The sequence below is a fragment of the Oreochromis aureus genome, linkage group 10 (assembly GCF_013358895.1).
Source record: "Oreochromis aureus strain Israel breed Guangdong linkage group 10, ZZ_aureus, whole genome shotgun sequence".
Classification (NCBI taxonomy): Eukaryota; Metazoa; Chordata; class Actinopteri; order Cichliformes; family Cichlidae; genus Oreochromis; species Oreochromis aureus.
Window position 1 is genome coordinate 13,729,869 of NC_052951.1, and position 24,387 is coordinate 13,754,255.

Here is a 24,387-nt window from a genome sequence, read left to right on the forward strand (position 1 = left end):
CGACTGGACACAAGCTGCTGGAGGGCTATTGAACCTGCATCTGTACACTGTTTGCACATGAAAGAACAATGCTGAGGCTAGTCCTGAATGCACTGATGATTTGTGTGTTTTCCCCCCAAAACAAGCCAGCTCCAACACAGTTAACAGTGGCATCATCGAGACAGCCTTACCAGAAATTTCCCAAACAATCTCAACTAAAATAATTGCTTAGAAATTACGCTTGAAATGAAAAGGATCCCATGCTTAGAAGCCAGATCTATTAAAACAGAATTACTGTACAAGTGGCTTTAATTGAGTCATTAATCCCACCTGAAACCTGCTCTTCACAACAGAGTAAATGTTGTGCTGTGGAACTGCATTTCACTTGGATGGTCATAACTACAGAAGACGCAGCTTGAATCACTGGAAGAAGAATGTTGATGTGTTTTCCACGAGGAAGGTGTGGTGTTCCTGATGGAGATGCAGAGGAGGATATGAGCCAGGAGGGAGTGATGCATGGGGACAAATGGGATTATCTCTGCTAGTAAACTCAATACTGAGCACAGCAGGACCACCCTTTCAGAGACACGAAAAGGAAACACCCACGTAAAACCTCACCAGCTTCGCAGCAGACAAAATTTCAAACAGTTGCAGGTAGTAGGATACGACGAAGATGCCGAGCTGTCTTATCTCCTAGCCACAAACTAGGAAGTGAACTGGATTCTAGTGACAGGACAAAACACGAACCAAAATGTCGGCAGTGAATGTACAAACAATTAACTGGAGCTCTGTACACATGTACACACCATTTTGGCAAGTGTAGCAACAATTACTGGCCAGAGCAGAGCAGTGTAGTCGGATTTGGCTTTGTAAAGCTAACAGATTAGTGTGCCATGTGGAGGGAAACTCTGAGCTGGCTGCAATACTAGAAACACCTGAAGCTGGGAGGGATAGAGGGAGGAAAATCTGGACAATCAGAGAATCAGTGAATGAATGACCAATGTCCTCTCTTTGGATTACACGTTCTCATCATGATGGAAAACAGACAAACACCAAAAAAAACATCCAAGAAAATAAAAACTGCCTGATTTTTCCTGATAAACAGCAAACATCACCCCCTGGGTCTGATTTAAGAGCAGACTACTCTCCGTTCATGTTACCCTACTCCAAGCTGGCTCTGCTCTGTTGCAGCTTCCTCTAAGGATGAAGGCTATTTAAGTGGCCCTGAGCAATAAAGTGGTTTTTCCAAGGTCAAAAGCACAACATGCATCTTCCCTTGCTGGAATGCAAAGTGAACCTGTGGTCAAGCCCTACCGTGACCTGCCCAATGGAGACGGAGGAGAAATACAGGAGGGAGCGATGCTCCATTCATTAAGCAGCATCAGTCTGTGAATTAACGCTGAACAGCAGCTAACACTAAACACAACAGTGCTTGCCAGCGATGCCGTAGCATGCTATGTGTAAATGGAAATCGACCATCTGAGCACGAAAACCCCGACCACTCGGCGGTGTAAAGGTATTAAGATGTGAATAAGCTTGCTGGCTCAAGACATATGGTCAAGTCACTTCACTGCACTAATTACTATCGTGGATTTGCACTTGGAAGGGGAAAAAAAGCGCGGTTCAGATGGCTTTTAACCCTCCCCCTCTAAAAAATAAACAAATAATAAAAAAGGAAAGCAAGCTAATTTCTCCCAGAGGCCTTTTGCTCGGTTTTGTTCGGTGTCTGAACAAAGTGCATCCAGATGACAGTCGCTGCTGCTGCTGCTGCAGCCTTACCTTGCACCCGAACATAAGAGACAGGGTCCGGTTGCTGCAGATGACCTTACACTGGCACATGACCGGAGAAAGACACTTTAAATTCCTGACAGGCAGAGACATCAGTCCGAAGCCCTCACACTAGGCAGACAGCACCAGAGCTCGTCGGTCCGCCGCCTCTCACTCAGAGCCACGGTGCAATTTAGACGAGAGCCGCGGAAGCTGGAGGGGGCGTGTGGGGCCGGTGATACCCGTTAATGGGCGGGCTGCCCCGTTGAAGCGTGAGGTGTATTCCTGCTTTATTTGTTCGTTTATTTTTACATTTACTTCACATTTACGTTTAAAGAGTCGACTGCTCCCTGTACGTTGCCATATTGTCCAGAGGTTGAACACAGCAAGCGTCACTCATAGCTATAGCGTCTCCCTCCCCACCAACCCCCCGCGTCTCTCTCTCTGTCCTCGCGCTTCACTTGATTGAGCCGTAAAGTTTGGACGTAAAGCGCAGCAGGAATCTTACAGGAAATCCGCGCAGAGAGTGACGCGAGAGCGATTATCAATTATCCTTTGAGTCTGCGTGGAAATTGTAGTAGTAGTAGTGGAGTAGTATCAAAGCGAGAGCAGTGAAAGCCGGGGAGCATTTTTTGATGCTACACAAACATCCTCGCTCTCCTCCACATGTAACAGCGTGATTGCTGCGCCCCCCGATGGATCACCGGGAAAATGGCGTGTAGGCTGCTGTCCAAGGTGCTGAAATCCCTCAACTCAGGAGGAGGGATGCGAAACGTCTTCATTTCATTCATCAGCACACGGTGTTTGACCGTATAGCAAACACATGCCCACTCTTAAATGTCGTAATAGTGTGAAATAGTGACGTAAACTAGGACTGACAAGCTGAGACTCTGTTGCTGTTGTGTTAGTATTTATATGTGTCATTATTTTGGATTTTCTCAGCTATCACTGCGCATGATCTGGATGGTTGTTATAGGGAATAGAGCCACTTGTGCTAAACGGAAGTGCTGAAAGTGGGCCTTTATTTTTCGCTGGGCTGTTGGCTGGTTGTTCAGAACTAAAAAAAAAAACAAAAAACAAAAAAACAAAAAAACTGAATCAACCTAAAGTTAAATCAATTTTAGAATTACTCTTGATTTTTTTTAAATGGTGTTTTCAAAATAAAATACATAGATATAAGGTATTGTCCTTTTTTCTTTCACACACACACACACACACACACACATGTCTGGTTTGCTATCATTGTGGGGACATCCCATTGACATAATGGTTTCCCTAGCCCCTTACCCTAACCCTAACCATTAAAAATGAATGCCTAACCCTAACCCTTACCCTAAACCTAACCATAACCTAATTGTAACCCTGACACTAAAACCACATTTTCAGTGTGAAAATTGCTTTCAACCCCGAGGGGACCTGGATTTTGGTCCCCACGGTGCAGAAAGTCCCCACCAGTATAGTAAATGTCAGATTTTGGTCCCCATCAGGATAGTACGAACCCGTACACACACACACACACACACACACACACACACACACACACACACACACACACACACACACACACTTTACAGCTGTCACAACAAGAATGTGTTTTTCAGTTTTCATTCGGTATTTTGATGGTCTCTGCTCCTTCGTGGGATTGTGCTGGCATGGTGAGCCCACAGGGTGGAGTGAGAGAACCAGGTAGGGAAGATTTGAATATTGTGCATTCATCTCAGGACCGACTGCGGCGCAGGGCTCAATGCTCCCGGGTGACGTCAGCGTTAAATCGAACACAGAAACTGTTCCAGATATCCCAGTGTGCTGCTGATATATATATTTTAAAACCCTTATCTCCCACCTATAGAGCTGGGGATATCCAGTGTGCTAAAGACATCAGCAGGTTTATCACAGATCTTCATGGGGAGGTCATTACAGCACAGTGTGAATTAGACTATAGTGTCAGGTGCTTAAAAATGTTTTTTCTTTTAGAGTTAACTCTCTCAATGACCAAAAAAGACGTGTGTAGAAATTAAAAGTTTCTAGTTTGGTCATCTGATTCAGGGAGTAATCATCAACATAAGCAGAGAATCCTTGATCACATAAATGTTCTGTTTTATAAGTCATCTGAGTCTTTGCTTGCTTCACATTTGTCTTTTAGTACTCTGTATTTATGGAAATGTTTTACTTCCAGGCTTGATACTTGGACTCTTGGCTCTAATCACTCTGAGGACTTCTGAGAGCTACAACAGTTACCATGAATATATATATATATATATATATATATATATATATATATATATATATATATATATATATATATATGTGTGTATATATATATATATATATTTATGCACATAACTGAAAGTCTGTCCTCGATTGCAGCGGTGAATGCCCTTTGATAGCGCACATTGCTGACTGTATACTGAAAAAGATTGTGAGTAACAGACTTTTAGTAGGCCACCTCTTCAAAATTACACAAGGGTAGTCCACGCGTTTTCCTCTACTCCTCCACTTGAATTACATCCACACAGTTTTTATGTGTGTTTGCGTTCCCCTGTCAATACTCCACCTTCTGAAAGTAACTTTCTTTAAAGAGTACTGTCACAATATCAATAACTAATCATCTAATCAGAAGTCTGTCTCATTTCAGTTTGGTTCAAATCAGCCTTCATATCACAGGTCTAAATTATATATCATTGGCAAGAAAAAGAAATGAACTATTTTCTATTCTTTCTCTCCTAATAGAGAAACCTCCAAATAAACAACCCAGGAATGCCTGGGATTCCTCTCACTGCTTTCATTAAAAATATGTAGACATAGACATGTCTTTTTTTTCTTTTTAAGTATAACTATAAACTGTACATAAACATAGAGGTTTCAGATCTGGAAGGCAGAAATCCCTGAAACCTGCTTTCTTTCTGATGACCAGTGGGGGCCTCTGGTAGCAAATTACCCGCACATAATTCACAAATCATGGATTATTATTTGTGTAGCTTTGGTTCAAAGGTAAAAGAAAACTGCTGACTTTATTGGCTACTATGCTAGCGTACTGTGTGGTAGCTTTGAATTGTTTGCATAGACTATAAAAGATGGTCGTAGCTGCTGGGTCAGAAAAACAAAACAAATTGCAGTTTTGTAACTACCAGCAGGAGGCTCATTCTTAAACGCCCATTTCTTACATGGTTTGATATATAAATAAACACTTTCATGATGAGTTAATGGTATCGTTGCAAGTCTTATTTAACACAGAATAAAATTAATTATGAGAGGCTACCATGTGATTTCAAAGTTATTACCATCTGAGCGTGCTGTATCCCTGCTTTTGTAGTCAGCCATACTCAGCATGTCCATTTAGGAAAACCGAGATCCTTAACTCGAGGCTTAGGCCAATGGCCACCAGACCAGATGCATCAATCTTTAATATATAGTGTATAACCAACATATACAGTAGAAGTGACCCATTTTATGCAACACTTAAGTGTATTAACATGCAATTAACACAAAAACTGATGTGACTAACATCATAAATTATCAGCGTAGGTACAGTATAATACATGGGTACACAGGTATTGTATAATAAGTATAATATACCATGGGTACAGTATAATTTCTATGGCATACTGTAAGTGGCTTTTCCCTTCAACTACAGTATTATGTAAGCGTGGGAGTCACATGGAAACCTGAACTGTTTTGAGTATAGCATTAACATCCTAATGCTGCATTGTATGAGAGAGAGAGAGAGAGAGAGAGAGAGAGAGAGAGAGAGAGAGAGAGAGAGAGAGAGAACCCCAAAAGAGTGTTTCCATGACAACATCTGCAAAGGGTGGCAGATCCCTAACAAATAGTCCTCTTGCCAGCAGCTTTCTGGTCACTGGCTGTATAGCAGGACTGTTTCTGTCACGGATGATTGTCTTCATAAAAGCAGGTGTCTCATGCTACTATTACATGCGACACAAGCAAGACACGTGACAGGTCTTTCTCAAATGGACAGAGAATTTAAAGAAACACAGTGAGCTCACGAGAAGAGCCGTTCACTGACGCTGTGAGTGTCCGAAACCCTGCTAAGCCTGCCCTGAGGTTAGAGCCAGATGTTCCATACTAGCTGTGGTGGTTGGCTGAAAGTTTACATTAAAGCTAAAATCAAAGCTGAAATTCTGATTGGTTTACATTTGATTGTGTTAAAATGTAAATATTCAGTCTTCATTGATGCCTTTGTTAATCTCCCCACATCTCCATCTAAAATGCACAGCATGTTCATGCTTTTAGATTAGCTCACCTCGTTTTTGAGATGTGTGTGATCAATAGATCCTACTCCACCAACTATAGTCAGCTAAATTTTATTGCTGTTTTCTATTTATTAGACTCTTAAATATAAATAAACATCTCAAAATTAGATAAAGCAATGAATGCACTTTGATATTGCTTCATTTTGCCTATAGATTTTTAGATTTATGAATTAGAGCATATTTTGTAAGTCCAGCCAACAGAAATAACAATAATATTAGCCTCAAACCTTTCACCAAATGTAAATGTGTGCAGAGTAATTATTCCATATGTTATCCATATCAGAACCAGTTTATAATGACACCATAAAGTTGATTGTGGCCATTGCATAACAGTTTTTCCAAACTTTATAATGTGTTTTTAATTTAAAGCATATTTGTGGTTTATTTCAACCTGGTGTATCTCTCCAAAATCTATACTGTAGATCTGGGAAAAGGAGAAATCCCACAAAGGGCCTCTAAAATGAGTTCCCTGCAGCTTTCCAGAAAACATGATATTTGCATTAATCATTTAAAAAATACAGTTTCAAGCCTGACCAACACTAAATGTGCTCTTTGCTGACTTTGTTAGGGATCTCCAATTGGGGAATACTTGCCATCTGATTTAATCCCCTTGTATATTCATCCCCTGCTTAGTGGATTGCTTACATGCAAGTTACAGGTGTCGAAATTGTAGTTTGATGGTGGGTTCCATTCTTTTGAACCATGCAGCTGATTGTTTCTTGAAATCTCTAAAACATAGGTTTGGACTACCAAGTTAACATGACCATACCAAAGTCTACAAATCCCACATTACTGTATAATATACCATGCTGAAATAAATCAAAACGAACATCTACAAATTATATTTTTTTTATAAAAAGCCACAATCTGATGGAACATGTGAAACATGGATGACAAAATAGTTTTGCTCTGTCTGGGCTCGCTCTCTAAATAGTTGTTTGTTGAGGAAAAAACCTACAAGAAATTACAGCTTTAGTGTTTGCATTCACTGAAAGTGTAGAACTACTGTCACAGAAGGCAGCAAACTGGGGGGAAACAAATGTATATCACACTTCCAGAACAATTCTCTAGTATTGAGCCTTCCATTACCTCCAGCATTCAGCAGCTTTGACACCGGAACAGCGGAACTGAAACGCAAACACAACTGGGAATCTCCCGAGGCTCTGAGACTGCCTCAGCTCTCCTGACTAGGAAAACACACAAGGTGAGAATAATAGTATTCACACCTACACAGAACCAACAATATCTGAAAGTTCTCTGTGTGAATATCTGATTCTATTTAGTGACTACAGACCTGCAGCATCTACAGGCATAATTTCATATCAAAGAAGCCTGCGAGCTAAAACTAATTTACTAGAAGCAAAATGTTAGCTGAGATGCATTCGAGTGTAATATTTTATGAATTCACTCTTTAGTGTCAGAGAAAGTTAAACTGGACTTGTTGTCATCTGTAAAAACCCTTTGACCCCAACGCTGCACAAAGCTAAAGGTAACCTGCAGGTGCAACAGCAGGACACAAAAGTTGTAGTACAGGCAAACTGTTAGGTTTCAGATAGGATATTCCTGGTTTTCTCTCTTGCGAATTCACCCAGCTGTATAAATATTACATGCCCAAATGGAGTCATCACCAACAGCGATGACTTGGAGCAATCCATTATGTATGAAGTATGGTGCGTGCATTATCCCTTCAACACATTCAAAAAGCTAAAAGAAAAAATACATAGCCACTAGAATGCAGTTTTTCTCCTTTTGGTAGCTGCAGGAACTATTTAAGGGGGAAAACGGGATCGAAGTTGTCCGCACCACCCTTCAAGTGGATGAGAGCATCCACACTGTCATGTCGTAATCTTAAAAGCGTGCGGATAATTCTCTTCCTGTGATGAGAGAAGAACGTCTAACTGCAGCTACTGGTCCAATTCTTTGCAACCATAACCTCACATTCTGTATCACAGGCTGGTTCTGCTGTGCCTCCTCCCACACTAAACACAAACAGCAGTGTGCCATCCACAGTACAGAGACGATCCTTTGCCAGCTGCCCTCCCCTCCATCTGAGACTTAAACACGCATAATGTGAAAAGATGCGCATAAAAGATCATCTGGATCATCACGTCAGGCTCTAACCTGCACTAAAATCTGTCCGATGTAAAACACCACCACCCACGTGCCGAAAGCCCTCCCTTAGTCTGTCGTCTTGCTAAAGCAGCCGTGCCGCGAACATGCTAATGCAATGTCTGGCTGATGTCATAATATGTTGTGCTGCAAGCGGCAAGACTTGACTTTAATAACCATAAGTCTTATTTCATATTTGTCATGCTTTCCTTGTTTTACGTCGAGCTCTTCACTGCGTCGAAGCGATCATGAAGAGCAGCACAATGTCAACGAGAGCGCAGAAGTCCCACCTAACTGCTGTTGAAATCTTCTGTTTGCAAAGGCCAGCCAATCAGAAAGAAGTCTTAAAGAGCTATGGGCCTTAAAGGACATGAAGCTAAAAAAGCCTGTTTCAGACATTATTTTCAACTTGAATCATGCAAAGCTACACTATTAGAATCTAGGACTGGAAAAATATGCAGCTCAAAATTACTATATCAGGTATCCTTTGAGGAGTTGGTGGCAGATACGTTGTGTCTGTCTGTGTGAAACCATGACCTGTTTGTAATATCAAAGTCCTTAGCCACATCCACCATGATAAACCTTATAAATGCCATTTTCTCCATTAACAAGTAAACACCAGCCACAGGAATTTCAAAAGAGCTCTTTTTTTTCATGGATTGATTTCATGTAGTAGTGTTTCCATGTGCTTCTCTTCATGTGGTGTTTCCATAGAGCTGACGAACCTTGCCATGGTTTCTGTGGTAACTGCAGAAGCAAGGCTCACTCCTCACTGAACTATTTTTGTAACAGCAGATGGAAGAAGACTACAGTTTAGTTTAGGCTAGTTTAATTTTCTTTGCCTAGGGGTGTGAATGCAGCTTAGTCTATAATTAGATGTGAAATTTGCTTTGTTGGGTTTTGTAAGTTTTTTAGCATGACCATGGCCAGGACTCACAGGAGTTCATTTAATGGGTAATACTTTTCATTGCATATTGTAACACTGTATTGAATGAAACCGAATAAACTGCGCTGGAGCACAGAACCACACCGTGGCAACACAACTCTGCATTCGTTGTGTGTACGCATTCATTTATACTTTTGACAGCCTGTCAGAGTAAAAGTAGATTTCTTTTGGAGCCCCCTCTGAAGAAATGCAACAAAAGACGGCACCACGCGCTGCTTTGGCTCGGCAAGTAGTGTGCTCAGCAGGACGTCAGTCTGGTCAGCCATGGAACAGCTTCTAACCAAGATGATTAAAACAGAACAGCCCCCGGGAACCAACCTGCCAGGTAAATCTAACTGGATATATTTATGCTCCATTTTCCCACCACTCCCATTTGAATAAAGGAGTTCATAGGTGTGCCCCAGGGGATGGTTTTTGAAGACTGGGACTGCTAGACGAAGCTGTTAGCAGTAATCAGAATGCAAAGGTGATATGAGGGTCTTTTATGGTCGTGGTTACTGAACTGACATATGTTTACTGGTACAGGCTGCTACTGTAGGCAGGAAAACACTAATTTCTTATAAATAGACAAGAAAATAGTTTCTTATGAACAGCACTCAAATACATACAGATCAGACACAATATTAAATCCCCTGGCAGGTAAAGTGAATGCAACCAGTTATTTTGTTAGATTATTTTGTTATTTTGTTGGCTGCACCTGTTAAAGAATATGGAATATGCTATGCAGCAAGTGAACATGCCTTTAACCTTAAGCTGATGTATAAGGATTCAAATGATTCTGACCCAGTCAGCTCATCTGGAGTGGTAATTCCCTATAAAATGTGTCTAAGGAAGTAAAACATGTGAACTGTCGTCAGGGACATAGGTGTCCGAGCCTCACAGTTGCACATAGGGAGCAAAGGCTAACTGATGGGTTGATCCTGAGCTGAAATTGCTAGAAATTGTGACACTGCAAAGCCTGAAATATGAAATAATTGCCAGAAATATGTAATTTTTCTATTTAAACCTGTTCAAACTGTTTATTGAACCTTCTGACAAATAAAAATAAAATAAAACATCAGTCTAATGACGTTGAGATCACAAAAACTTGGTGTTACAGGGTTAATGCTGGCTGCGGTACATGAGTGGTGGCTGTATGGCCACCGGCTTGCCAGAATGCCCATGCTAACCCCTGTCCACTGCTGAGATCCCTTACACTGGAGCATCAGAAGTGAAACAGTGAAAGAAGATGGCCTTGTCTGATGAATCATGTTCTGTTGCACATCATGGTGAGAGCTGGGTGCATGTGCATGGCAGGCAGATGTCAGAGGCAGCATGACTCTCTGGTCAGTGTGCTTGGGTCCTGGCATTCACGAGGATGTTTGCTGCATGAAATGCACTACCTGCCTAAACACTGTTGCAGGCCATTATAGCAGACCTTTATAGCAAAGGTAGCATCTTTCAACTGTAATAAAGAACCTAACAAAGAGCTTTAACTTCTCCTGTAATTCTCCACAGTCAGTCCTGCTCAAACATCTGTGACATATGTGGGAAAAACTAATATGATCCACTTTACAACTCACAGGACTTAATTGATCTACAGCTAATATCCTGGTACCTGCAATCACAGATGGTTCAGAGCTGTTTTATTGGCACTAGGGGGCTCCACATAATATTAGGTTTTAATGTTGTGGCTGGTAGGCGTAGTTTGAATGGCCAGCATAGATCTTTATGACAAGCTGAACAGTTTCCTAAAATAACGGTAGAAAGCTGCCCGACTAGCAGTGTCTTAAACGAACATAGTAATTATCACTTTGCTGTAAGTGTCTTCTGTGTTATCTAGCAAGCAGTGTTTAGTTCAAGAGATATTATCACCATTGCTCTAAACAGAATGAGGACTAATAGTAAAAGGAGGTGATCATTTTTAAAATGGCAGCTAACGGCGCTTTCTGATTTTTGGAAATACGTGATAACTTCAGCCTCGGTTGTCACGGTCAGTTGTCATTAGTGTAATCAGGCTCTGTGCAAATGTGTAAAACAACTCCTGCAAAGACACATTTCATAATCATACAGAGAGTGACTGGTTGAGCAGAGGTAGTAAACTCACAAACAAGTCAGGCCTCGTAAAATTTTACTAACAACGAAATGAAAAACATATGACAGAAATCTGCTCTCCCATCAGCATCCTGTTTGAGCTATGATGGAGTAGATCACTTGGCCAGTCATGGCCCAGCAAACCCATTAGAAAGCTGTGCAAGGTGATGAAATAAGACAATGAAATAGCATGATGTTGAAACATGTGGAGGCGTGCACTAGCATGGAGAAGTTGTATTTTCACTTTGTTTCTGCTACCTGGAGCAAAGTAGAAATGTTGGCTCTTCACGCATGCTACCTCTATGGTATCTGTGGCCCAGCGTCATTTTCAGTTCAATAGCATGTAAAAGCCTATGAGCCAAATTCAGTTAGACACATAGGCTTTATACTGAAACACACCTGATAATGATTTGATTCAAGGGCGGTGACATCTACATGAAATAAACTATGTAGAGGCTGCAGCCATTTTTAAATATGGTCCCCTAATGTGATCAAACCAGTTTAACTAAATTTGTCATGCAGACAACTGCCTGATCACACTCCTACATGATGCTCTGGTCCTCCTGGATTGCAGCCATCTTCACTTCTTGCTTGTTTGGGATCTCAATTGAACTCGAGGTCAAGTTCATGACTCAGTCCACTCAGTTGGTTCTCCTCCTAAATTGCTTTTGGTGAATGCTTAAGACTGCCTTGCTGCTGGATCATTGTTCCCCGTGTTCTAATGCGATCCTCTGGATCTGAGGAGTCTTAATGTATGTACTGATCACCGCGCTGCTGCAATTAGAAGCAAAATTATCAAGCGACTCCACCGGCAGTGCTACACATCCAATCAATAACACCACTTCTGCTGTGTTTGACAGATGCACTGGATTATGAGGCATCCATCACTCATGCACACTGATTCCAAGCTCTGAAACTTTCCTGGAGTACTTCTGATGTTTGCATCTCGTGGTGGACCACCTGAAGTGACTGGTCTACTCATGTCTTGATATCTGACACATGTGCACCTGTAGGACACTCTGACTGACACACCTTTGGTCTTTGACAACTGAGGTAAACAACCAGAATAAGAATAAGAATAAAAAAGGTTATCAAAACATCAAACTCCAGTTCTTGAGATATATAGAATTTTTTAACACTTTGTGCACTAAATCAGGGAAATTGCATCAAGCTATCATTTAATCTACTCCTTTTAAAATCCAACATGCTGGCACACTGAAACAAACAAACAAAAAAACATTATATATGCCCCACGTTGTGTAGACTGCATTTTGTATTCTAATCAACAAGTCCATAAATTTAATGGCGCTCCTAAATCAGACCTACTTGAGCTACAAATCTGCAGTCCAACCTGTCAAACACACCATAATGACCAGCTCAAAGCGCTGTTCGACCACAAACACATACATGTGCATACACAGTGGCTTCTGCTTGTGGAACTGCATTAAATGGCATCTTAGTCCCAAACACTCGATCAGCCAAAGTAGAGACTCATCATGTCAGCTAATTAAGGCTGGAGTAGCCCTGTTTTTTACACAAACCTACACGACTGCTTCAATAACAGTATTTCAGCACGTAGGGATGTAACCAGGACATGAGAAGAAAAACCCATTTGCTTGCCTCTGTGTCCCATTAACCTGATGTTGGTCACGAGTCTTTACTGTAACCCTAAAAATGAAATGACCTTTTTTCAAAGCGATACCAGCTGATTAAACAGGATGATTTTCCTTATCTGAGAAGGACACTAGCCTAATGTCCCAGAGTCCTCGGGGGAAGAGAAGTGCATAAGAATATGAATTATCCCCAGACGTACACAGGCGGGAACCAACCCAGACGTAGAATAAAAGACATGCATGCATGAATCTGTAATGCTTTAATCAACAAGTCTGCTAGAGTTTCACTCTTTCTGCATTTCGAAACATGCTCACTGATACATACACACCCACACGTGCCGGGCCATGTTCATACGTAATACCCAAACTGGATGATTAAATCTACCCAGAGCACACGTACAAGGAGAGCAAAAATAAAATGGAAAAAAAATTCCTCAGACACATATTTTTTGATTAATCCATGACAGTGGAGCAGATTATAAGCATGTTCAATGCAGTATGCACAGATGTAGGTAGAGACCTCCCCTAAGCCTGCCAGTACGACTAGCAGACTTTGAGCTAACATGCAAAACAGAGGCAGCAACACAGGGATGGAAGGAGAAGAACGACACAAACAGAGAGGTGAATTTACCTACCACACACGGACAGAGAGAAGGGAGCTTAGTGCGGCCCTTCATGAGCAAGAGACAGAGGAAAAACAGCCTCCCAGACACCCGCAGTAGAGGAGGAGAGAGATGGGGAGAAAAGGAAAGAGAGAGAGAGGGAGAGAGAGAAAGATGGGAGGCTGGGGAAGGGGAAGGGGAAATAAAAAAAAGAGGGAGGGGGAGTGAGGGAAGGGGGGGAGGGGGGTGTCGTAGCAGACGAAGAGAGAGAGAGTTTTCCTGGAAGCAGAGAGTTGTTGGTGTTGGATGTATCTTGGTGTTAAAGGCAAGGGTCGGAAAAGAGACGACCAGCTGCCTGCTCCAGCCGTGACTCAGAAAATATGTTTGCCACCGCCGGTGAGGGAGGGAGGGAAGGGGGAAGGGGACATACAGGCAGAGAGAAAAACGTTTTATATTATTTTTATATGATTTTGCTTTTTGGGTTTTGTTTTTTTTTACAGTATGCTTCCACTCACTCTGCTCTTTGCTCCCTCTTTAGCTCACCATTAAGCACACAGACGTCACCGAACGTGAGAGCGTGTTTGACGCAAATATGAAATCTCTGGGTACACCTTCATCTCCACTCTTTTAACGGCAATAGCAATTGTATCTAGATAGCTCATTGCATCGCATGCAATCTCACTGTGCTTAACACAGAAGATAAAATGAATGAATAAATAAGCTCACGCAGGTTTGGAATATTAAAGGAAGTGAAAAAATGTCCATGTCATCGCTGTTACACGGTGACTGAACACTTTGAAGGTTTATTTGGTCAAATAGCTGACAGCAAGTTGATAACCAGCTAATCCCTTCTTATTAAGGCAAGAATAAAATACCAATATTTTCTGGTTTCAGCTTCCAGTTTTGCTTTCTAAAGAGAATATCTGGGTTTTTCTTTAAAGTTTTGCCACAGTGAAATCAACTGGTGCACGCCAAGCTGAAAAATCAGTGACCCAACATTTTGTTGAATTTGCAGCGATGAAGCCCAGTTTCTTTAAATAGCAAATAATATAAATTAATAAAGCACAACAAAATTTAATAATAGACATGTGGTAAAAATATGTGGGTGCTGATCACTGAAGTTGTTGAAGATGTGTGTCAAATATGTGCTGCAGTAAATGACACTCAGCTCTTTACCCCTAAAGGTTAAAATGAATCGGACCCTTCTCTTAGTGTTGTAGCTTTTTAAACTCTAACATGAAAGCTGATTTAATTACAGATACTCCTAGGTGGGACAGATGAGTCTTTACATATGATGTCTGTGTAATTTGTACCTTCAGAGTAGCTGCCAGCATTGTTGTCTGAATGCTCAGGTCTCTTTCTATATAAAGGATATATTTTTTTATCACGATTTTCACTTTAGGTGCAAATAGCATCTTAATATAGCCTGTGATACTTTCTCACCTTATCACTTCACAATAGCCTAGCACAGTGATAACTGGTAAATTGCATGGCTGGTGTATTGAGGATGTATTTTTGCTTTAAAACGGCCAAAATTTGCTTTTGCAAAAATGTGATACCCATATCCCTAAGCAAGGAAACGTGAGCAAATTCATGTTTATTTTATCAGTCATTTCACATCACAAAGACCTGGAGATTGCTTTAAGAAGCGTGTTTCTAGATTTTATTTTATACTGTCTGTTTTCTGTATATAAAATATAATATATATAGCAAATACTGTTTCTTACGCAAGCATTAGACACTCTATCAAACTGTACAAATTCTTAAGTAATAACTTACATTCCTCTATCCACATCACAATCTTGTCTACAGGTATACTAGAAGCAGTATCGTAACCCTTTAGCCAGAAGCTGCACATTAATAAAGTCAACAATGAATGAGTAAGGCAACCTTTCTCTAAGGAATGCATCATGACTTAATGCAAAATACTGATATCGCTAATAACAGTCAATGCTTGTCATAAGTGTCCAATTGTTATTATGTAGTAGCCATTCAAGCTTTTATCTCAGACAAACTTGAGTGGTCTTTGATCAGTTGTTATTGCCCAAATTTTTAACTAAATATTACTCCTTTCCAGGCAATTTATGATAGTTGTCATCATAAATTGCACTTCAGCTACTTCTCTTTGTATGTCTTTCAGCTATATGGCTATATTAAGGGGGGAGAGCAAAATTTGGTTGGGGAATAAACAGAGTAAAATGCACCATGACCCCACTGGACTGTTTTACAGTGGATGGCTGTTGGGTGATGGATGGGTTATGACACCTGCAGAGGTTAGACCCACAGCCCTCTGGATCTCAGCGACACAGTGAGCTGTGGCTTCTGTGCAGCTTCGCTCCCTGTAACTAAAGACAACTCAAGCACATCGTGACATTTCCATCTGGAGTGAAGCCCGTTAGAAGAGTGTTAAACGCTGTGTAACCCGCGAATCCAGCCACATAAGACCAAACATTAATTTTCTATTCTCTGCATTCATGAGCATCCTCTGCCGGCGCCTACACAGAGGTCATCCTCCTACCTGCACGCTGTGGGCTTCACATTGTCAACACCCTTCAATGGCAGGTCTCTCTCTCTCTCTCTCTCTCTCTCTCTCCATATCTCTCTCTATCTCTCCCGTTCTCTCCTCTCTCCCTCCCTTCCTCCTTTCATCTCTATTCTCTCCATGATGATACCCCTGCCATGTTGTCATGGCAACAATCGGGCCCTGATTGCTTGGTTGCTAGGCAACTGACATCACCTATAAGAGGAACATGAAGATACAAAGCCAGAGACAAACAAATCAGAGAAAATATGCGCACTTGTGCGTTACTGTGCTGGGTGTCACTACGTCTGAACTCTCATAGCGTCATTAGCTCACGTCGTGTGCCGTGTCTTCTCAGGGCCAAAGCCACACATGTAGGCAGCGAGGTCTATCATTAGGGTTACTAAGCATATAATTCGAATTTGAGTTGCACTCTGTTCAGTCTTGTGCTCTTTGCCAGGCAGGAGGTTCAAAACCCCCGAAATCGTGACCTGAATTTCAGATGAGACTGTTGTGAATGTGAGTGCCTGTGACAGGGGGACTGCTCATGAATCACTGATACAGTAATTCAGATGCTTCCTATAATATATGAGGAAACACACAGGGCCCTACATACATATATATATGTATATGTGTGTGTGTGTGTGTGTGTGTGTGTATATATATTTTGGCATGGGCCAATGCAGCATCCGAGCTTCACATATGTATGGTACAGGCATGTGAAATGTGTATGAATACTCCTGAATCAGACTGTCATGAGTTCCTTTGCTGTAGTTTTTTAATGTGCCACAAGATGTCATTGTGTGCTGTATTACAAAAAAAAAAAGAAAAGAAAATCAGCTCTCTAAGAAATTAAGATCCTGTTTCCAAAGATGTTGCAAGTCCACATCAATGATATCAGCTTGGCTTTCTTGTTTTCGTCACTTTTATTTGACCTTCCTCTTTTCCCCACATATGACATGCTAGTTATATGATCTCTAACTAAAAAGCCTACAATGTGGGCATAATGTGTCATTACATAAGGATCCAGTGACAGCCTGACCCTCCTTGACCCCAATGAGGATGACAGAGCCTCCTCTATCGACTCTATCAACATCATTAGATGTACACTCTCATTGCTATTGATTTTGAATTTTCCAGGTTGCCACGACACTTTGTTGTGTTTCTTGTTTGCTCAGAGCGGAGCGGTATAGCTGACAGCCACTGCCCTCCTTACGGTCCACTGTAGCGGGCTCACGGCTCCCCATTAGCCTTCTCGCTCAATGTGAAATGACAAAGTGTCCAACCCAAACAAGCAATGATATATCTAATTTGTCATCTGTCATATGGACAATTTGAGGATGGACGATGATTCTGACAGCCAAAACAATGAAAATGAGCATCAGACCCTTGAAGGTGGCACTCTTAGTGCACAAAATGGAAAGATTCTAATGTTGTTGTTTAAATACGTGTTCACTGTTTAACGTTACATTGCCCTATTAAATCAAAAGAAGTAGCCATCTGCCCAAAATGAGGCTCAAAGGAGAAACTAAAAAAGCACTAAAGACGCAGACTGAGCATCTACCCTACAAGAATATCCACCTAATGCACCGAACCATTCGAGTTCAAAAGAAACGATGAGGCTTTGCTCATTCTCTCACTGTAAGAGACAGTAGAGCAGAGTGAAGCAGCAGAAGCAGGAGCACAGATTGTGCTGTGTGCATTTGACAAAGAGAAGCTCTTAACAGCCTTCTTGCTGGCTAAAGCGCCTGGTGGGGATGATGAGCTTCATAAAGGAGCTGAAATATACTCATACGTGAAGTGAGCCCTCACCACTGTTGACTCTCCAGGCTTAAGATAGTGAAACAAGGCAACTGGTGGGCATACGATTTGGAAAAAAAAACTTAACATGAAGCAGTTTGACTTTCTTAGTTACAATTATTATTATTATACAAATATATGAAGCGAGCAAGTGTACGGTGATCTTATACCTCCTCTTTATTTGAATCGAATGGGTTTTATAGGCAAAAAATTCATAGTTTTAAATTGAGCAAGGCTTCAATCCACAGTGCAAAAGCTACTTGCACTAGAGTGAAATGCTCACCAGCTTGCATGCATTCTGTCTGATCATGTAGGTGTACGTGGCTTTCTTTTGGTAAAACAAATGAACGTGTGGGTGAGTGGTGCAATACATACATAAAGACGAACCGAGATCATGGCTAACCCCTGAATTTTTTTCCAGTATTTCATCTCAAGCACAAAAGCAAGCTGTCATTCGAGCAGAAATAACGACAGAGCAATCGAAGGGGGAAATAAATAAATAAATTGTCCGTCTCTATACGGCTACAAATTTGTTCTGCCGTGCTTTTTAACTGACCAGCAGAGACCCTCAGCACAGTGCAGCCGTGGCATCGGTCTTGCACTGGGGCAAGCTCTGCTTCGCACACTGTGCCCTGGGAGACACTTGGCAGGATCAGTGTCTCTGTGGCTGCATACAAAGGCCTGATGGATGCTCATGCCCTTGAGTGGAGATCATCTGAGCTCTCCACTGGATCACTAATCCTGACACACAGCACACACTGCTGCACACATTCATACAGGCATCACACGGCATGGTGAATGGGCGCTTGTTAAGGTGGATGACTTGAAAAAATATTGAGGAGGCTCGAAAGGACTTGCGAGCAGAGGGGTTTAGCTTATACTGTAACTCCATTTTGGAGACTCTCGGGGCTAGCGTAAGATACAGCAGCCATAAGCTTTTCATCCTTGAAAGCGCACAGACACACACGCACAGACAATAAACACACATCCACATTATATAAATATTTATATAGACTGAAAAAAAGACAAATGTGAAGGGTAAAACCAAATCCAGGGAAGAAGATGCTCATGTCAGATGTAGCCATACATGAAGCCAATAAAGCGCACGCGAAGCTGCTGACTTTGACTACATCTTGTCAAATGTATAATTCATTGGAGGAAAAAAAAGGCACTAACTAGGGAAGCCTTGAAAGTGCTGAAGAAGAGGGCAGAAGGTAAGCTACAGAGCAGAGAGCAGGGAGGAGTAGAGTGAGCAGAGTGGGAGGGATGGGGGGAGGAGGTAAAATGAGATAAAGGAAAGAGGAGGCTGGGAGAGAGGACCGAGAGAGGGATTACAGAGGTGAAGGAGGCAAAAAGGACAAAAAAAAAAGTCTGTGGAAATAGGAAGTGGATTGAGAGTGACAACAGGGAAAGGAGTGATGATCAAAAGAGGCTAGAAAAGAGGAGGCAACAGAAATGCAATGCATGTCCTCCTTACCGCACAGGAGAACATGGATTTATTGCAGCAATTTTCTCAAAGATAGAATTAAGATTAGTTGCTTTTCGAGCATAAATCTTTTTGCGCATCATCTGTGTTCGCGCCTCTCAAATTACCAACCCATCCTTCTCTGACTCAGTGCCATACAGGGAGGGAGAGTCAAAGGTATTGTCAGGCACGCAACTAAATATAAATCTTGTGACGTCTCCTCGATATGCCCTAATATTCTAGTTCTAAATGTTATGTAATGACACTTGTGTATGATTCACCGGCATCATATGTTGCAATTTATTGCTTGCTTTTTTTTTTTCTTTTCCCAGAGATTTTAGTGTGGGAAGGAGCAGAAAATTACATAAGCTGCTAAAAAGTCCAATTCGCTCAGGAGAATCGATTGAAATGCCGAGAGTTTCCTGGTCATTTGCTCCATGAATTATAAATAACAAGATTACAGTCAAATTGCAGTTACTTCAAATTTTATCCAAGCCAAAACTTGAACCTGTCAGTGTAGGAGGATAGAGAAAAGTAATAGCGTCATAAGAACTGTAAAAAAAAAAGAAAGGGACACAACTTTTGCACTTTTACCTTTAGGATGAAATCATCTTTTATCCAAAATGGGCTTTCCTCACAAATTTGTACTAATTCTAGTTCTTTTGCTCAAAGACATCCTTTCTCAACTTCTCGGGGAGAAATTCTGCCTGACTTTTCTCGCCAAAATACTCAACCCACCGACTCAGTGGGGGATGCCTTTTAACCGTCAAAGAGCACGGCACAGCAGTGCTCCGGTTCTAGTTGGTGTGCTCTGTGTAGCGGTATCAGATATTTGTCACTCACCGGCTGACTGTGGCTTCACCCACACACCAAAACTTTGTGCAAAGACCTGCACGGGAACGCGGCATTGTTCACATAACTTGTTATACAGCATGTGGGTGTCACGGAACAGCTCGCTCAGGGAGCTGCTCGCCCGTCATCTGCTACGTGGTGGCAAGCCACACTCCTCACCTGCAGTTCAGCCTGCCTCCATTAAAGTTTAATAATGCACATTTAAAGGAATACACCAAGTTTTGTGGCATATCCAAGTGAACCGTAGGCTCTCTTGTGAATATCTGGTTTGTGTTTAACAAACAATCCCCAATGACAAAGGTTTAGCTCATTTTACTGGGCGAAACAGTCATCTAGGCACTCCAAGAATAGCCATTTCATTTGCCAGTCTAAGAGCTGCTTAGCCAATCAGTCAGTCCATAACTTTGCACATCTATGCGCACTCACCTTTCCTTTTATAAACCAACCATCTGTCTCACAAGTTCTTGGCAATACTTGGGTTTTCTGTGCCAGCTTTACACTAAGTCTTTTCACACTTTGAAAGCCATGCAGAATCCTGGAAGCGGTTGGGTGAAAAACCCACAGTTACCAACCGTGGTCTTTTACTTACAGTCTTATTTTTCTTCTTGTCCTAAGCTCAGTGATATAAAACAAAATGCACGAGGTGCAGGTGTTCCAGGGAGGAGAAATACCTTGAAGCTTCCTTTTCCTGCCCCCCTTCTCTCTCTCTCAATGAATTTGTCACACTGCGTGGTGCCAGGTAACAAAAATTGCTTTGCAGAAGCGAAAAGCAGCTATCTGTGTGGAAGTTCTGTCATTAGGGAAGGACGTGAAATGGTGTGAAATTCGCAAACAAAAAACGTGTTTAATGTACTTTGCTGTACACGCGCGCAGTGTGTCTCCCTGCTCATCTGACTGCACCTACTTATCTGTGTTTAACCACTAATCTCTGTTGCCACGGAAACTGAGAGCTTGATAAGCAAATGAATGTAATGTGCCACAGTTAAGCGCAAATTTACGTAATACATCTGAAAGGACCAGCTGCACTCACGCCTGCTCCACAAATTAAGAACAAATGGAAATCTCAGATGATCAGCACCTTCACACGCCTGTGTGTGTGTGTGTGTGTTTGCGTGTATTTTTGTTTTCCTCTTTTTTCTGTCATCACTTCCTGCCAGAATCTGCATTCAGGTTCAACTGCTGGAGTACACTGCTCACCTGCTTTTGAATCTGTGTGCAGCTGTGTAGGTATGTCCATCAGAAAAAAATATATATATATATATATATATATATATATATATATATATATATATATATATATATATATATATATATATATATATATATATATATATGATCTGAAGGTCTTAAAGAGGTTGTGGACATCTGAACAAATAGGCTTGGACAACAGACTTAAAGCTACTTCATGTTCCTTTTTCTAGTTAATCTCATATCTAGTGCTGGCTCCTTGGAGCAGCGCATGTGTGTGATATAACATGTGGCTCATACATTATGTTTGCAGATGTTTGCAGCTGCACAGTGGGTAAGCTTCACGTGTGCTTACGGTCGAGTTTAGGAGAAAGCAGCTGGAAATTGTGAGGAATATTAGCATGCATAGTGCCCTCCCATGGTCTCTGCCTGACACACTCTGCAGCTCGGGCATGACACAAAGCCCCACACAGGCAACCCGAGGATCAGATCTCTGCCGCTTTCGCTACATCCACGCAGGTCAGCCAGCCCCTGTTCATACACTCACAAAGCATGACACGGAGTAGGAGATTCAGAGAGTGGGAGAGAGGGTCATCTAGAGAGGGAGATATCAAAGAGTGTTCAGTCAGGTAGCCCAGCTCGCACTGAGGCTTTTCTGCAATGTTCAAATGCTCAAAACGAACACAAAGATAGAAACAATGCACAACACGCGAAATGTCACGAAGACAGCAAATTCCCACAATTGAGAGATGGCAGAAGGAAGCTGGCTGCTTTCTTCCCGGTTCAGTTCCAGTTGTGGTGCCTCTCACTCTGTTTCACGCACACATAGAGCTAGAGTAATGAACAACAGATAGGCTTACCTTTGTAGTCACAATGCAGAGGCAGTCCATGGTACTTAAAACAAATATCGGGGTGTATCTCAACCCCCCCAACCCCCCACGACAGAGGGCTGAGACCCCACACCCCTCTCCCCAGCCTGCCCCACTCCTGCGCTCTCACTCTCGTCCTGCCTTTCCCCCCTTTTCTCTCCTTCCGTGAATCTCTTCTTTGACTAACTGAACCAGCGAGGGAAAGAGAGGATGGAGGGAGGGGGGAAACATGAAAAGGGAGGGGGAGGGCCACAGAGAAATAGAGAGAGTGAGCAAAAGGAGAAAAAAAAGAGAAGAGAGGAGAGAGGGTGGTCTTAGAATTTAGTATAAGAGAGAGAAAGAGAGGGGGAGAGAGCAGAGAAAAGGAAAGGTGAGAGTCTATCTAAGGAATGGTGGAAAAGAAAGAGAAAAGATGGGATGAATACAAAAAGAGATGGAGAAAGGGGAGGATGGAGATGGAAGGCAGGGGTGGTGGGATTAACAAAAAAAGAGGGGGGGGGGTCACACTGTGGAAAGAAAAGGGGAAAAAGAGAAACGGAGAATAAGACAGCGAAACAGCCGAGGATGGAGAGGAAGAACTGAGGGAGGGGACAGTGAAGGAGAGAGAAAAGGAGAGGGAGAGTGGGTGAGTGCGTGAGTGTATGCATGTGTGTGTGTGTGTGTGTGTGTGTCTGTGTGTGTGTGTGTGTGTGTGTGTGTGTGTGTGTGTGTGTGTGTGTGTGTGTGTGAAGACAGCAGGAATTAGACCGAAAGAAAATGTGTTGAGGAGGAGAGTGTGAATTACATATGCATCACAGAAAAAAAGAAACCACGAAGCACCGCGAGAGCGACTCAGAGAGGACCGGATCACATGAAGCTGAAGTTTGCTTTAACCGGATGGGAAAAAAAAGAAACTGAAGACACATGAAGGTTTTTTCTGCTTGTTGTAGCACTCTGCAGCTGTTGCCTTAGCAATGGTGCAGTTGTTGCCATGGCAATAGGGAGGCTTGTTGTTGTCATATGGTCACCCTTGTAGGACTGAGGTCTGAGTCAGTAACTCTGCATTGGATTTGCCCACCTGAGCATATTTCCACGTGGCTGTGCAAATATGCACTCAGGTTATAGAGGAGCACAAAGGACAGTAATAATTTGAGATTTTAGGAATATTTTAATGTTAAATAGTTCCAAATAGACACATTAATGATAATGTGTTGAAACTTTCTTTAGCCGCTCTCCGTCTGAATTGTTATATGATTTCCCCCGTTTGATGACCTCGTTCACATTTGTGTTTAGTTTAACTAAAAGAGATTAAAAAATGCATGCAATCCTCTCAGCACACTCTGCCTTTAAGACTGTGGACTGTACCACTTGGGGTTATATAAGGGGGAATGTGTGCTTTAGTGTCTTTACATCATCAGTTCTATAATTGTACAAATCTACCCCTCACCCAGCCACATCCCCACTTTCCAGCCCCCCACAATGCTGGAGCAATGGTGCAGCAGTAAAGCAATTCGAAATGATGAACACACGTTTATTCCCCAGGGTGAGAGTAGAGGCTTTGATCGAAATGTACAGCGCAATGAAACAAACCGAAACGCTTTGTGTCCACAGATGGCCTCATCCTACTGTTAGTAATAGACTTGTAGTCGTGCTTTGACAGACAGATGACCCTAGTTACCTCTCTGCACTTTATTAAACACCTGTTACTTTACATTTGGACATCTGATCGTCGTCTCTTGGATCGTGCTGAACTACAAACCTTACTTATTACAAGTTGCACGGCAGCTTTGTGTGACAGAGGTTTAATGAGCAGAGATTCGAGCACAGTGAAGTGATATTTCAATTGTCATCATATAACATTTATTCACTTCCACTAGCCTTTGATGCCTTCTGACAACTCTATTTATAATGTATTTAAAGACTCAAACACTATAACCCAAGGCTTTTTTTTCTTTCATCTTTTAAGACTCAGTTTTTCTTACTTTTGTCTGTTTTAAAAATTATACAGCGCTGCAGATCATCTTGGAAGGATGTTGTTTATACAAGATAGCAATGTGTAATAAGGAAATATAATGTGCTACATTTTATTTAGTAAAATATTGATTAATATACTTCATTTAATTTGATCGGTCTAATTTATCACAGTGACAATCAGTCTTCTGTTACTATTGTGCAGCTCAAGGAAATACTGAATGTCAGAGCTGGTGACTATATGCAGGTTTCCACATAAATATTTGTTTTTAAATTGGAAAGGGACCACATATGTGTCATCAGAGGCAAATAAGCTCACCGGGCACATCATTAGGTATACTTGTTCATCTTGTTTGTTAGCACAGTTATCTAGGCTGATCAC

General features: G+C 41.8%; 1 protein-coding gene across 3 annotated transcripts in view; it reads right to left on the reverse strand.

Moving 5' to 3' along the window:
* The window catches only part of LOC116336192 (disks large homolog 4), a 64,262-nt gene extending 42,168 nt beyond the window's left edge, over positions 1–22,094 (reverse strand). For 2 of the 3 annotated variants that reach the window (XM_039618127.1, XM_031759993.2), the window contains exon 1: positions 1,759–2,172. In XM_039618127.1, the coding sequence (XP_039474061.1) occupies positions 1,759–1,860 (102 nt within the window). In that variant the 5' untranslated portion in view covers positions 1,861–2,172. Of the gene's footprint in view, positions 1–1,758; positions 2,173–22,046 lie in introns of those variants that run through there. The other variant, XM_031759994.2, reaches the window with a different exon arrangement.
* Positions 22,095–24,387: the final 2,293 nt, after the last annotated feature.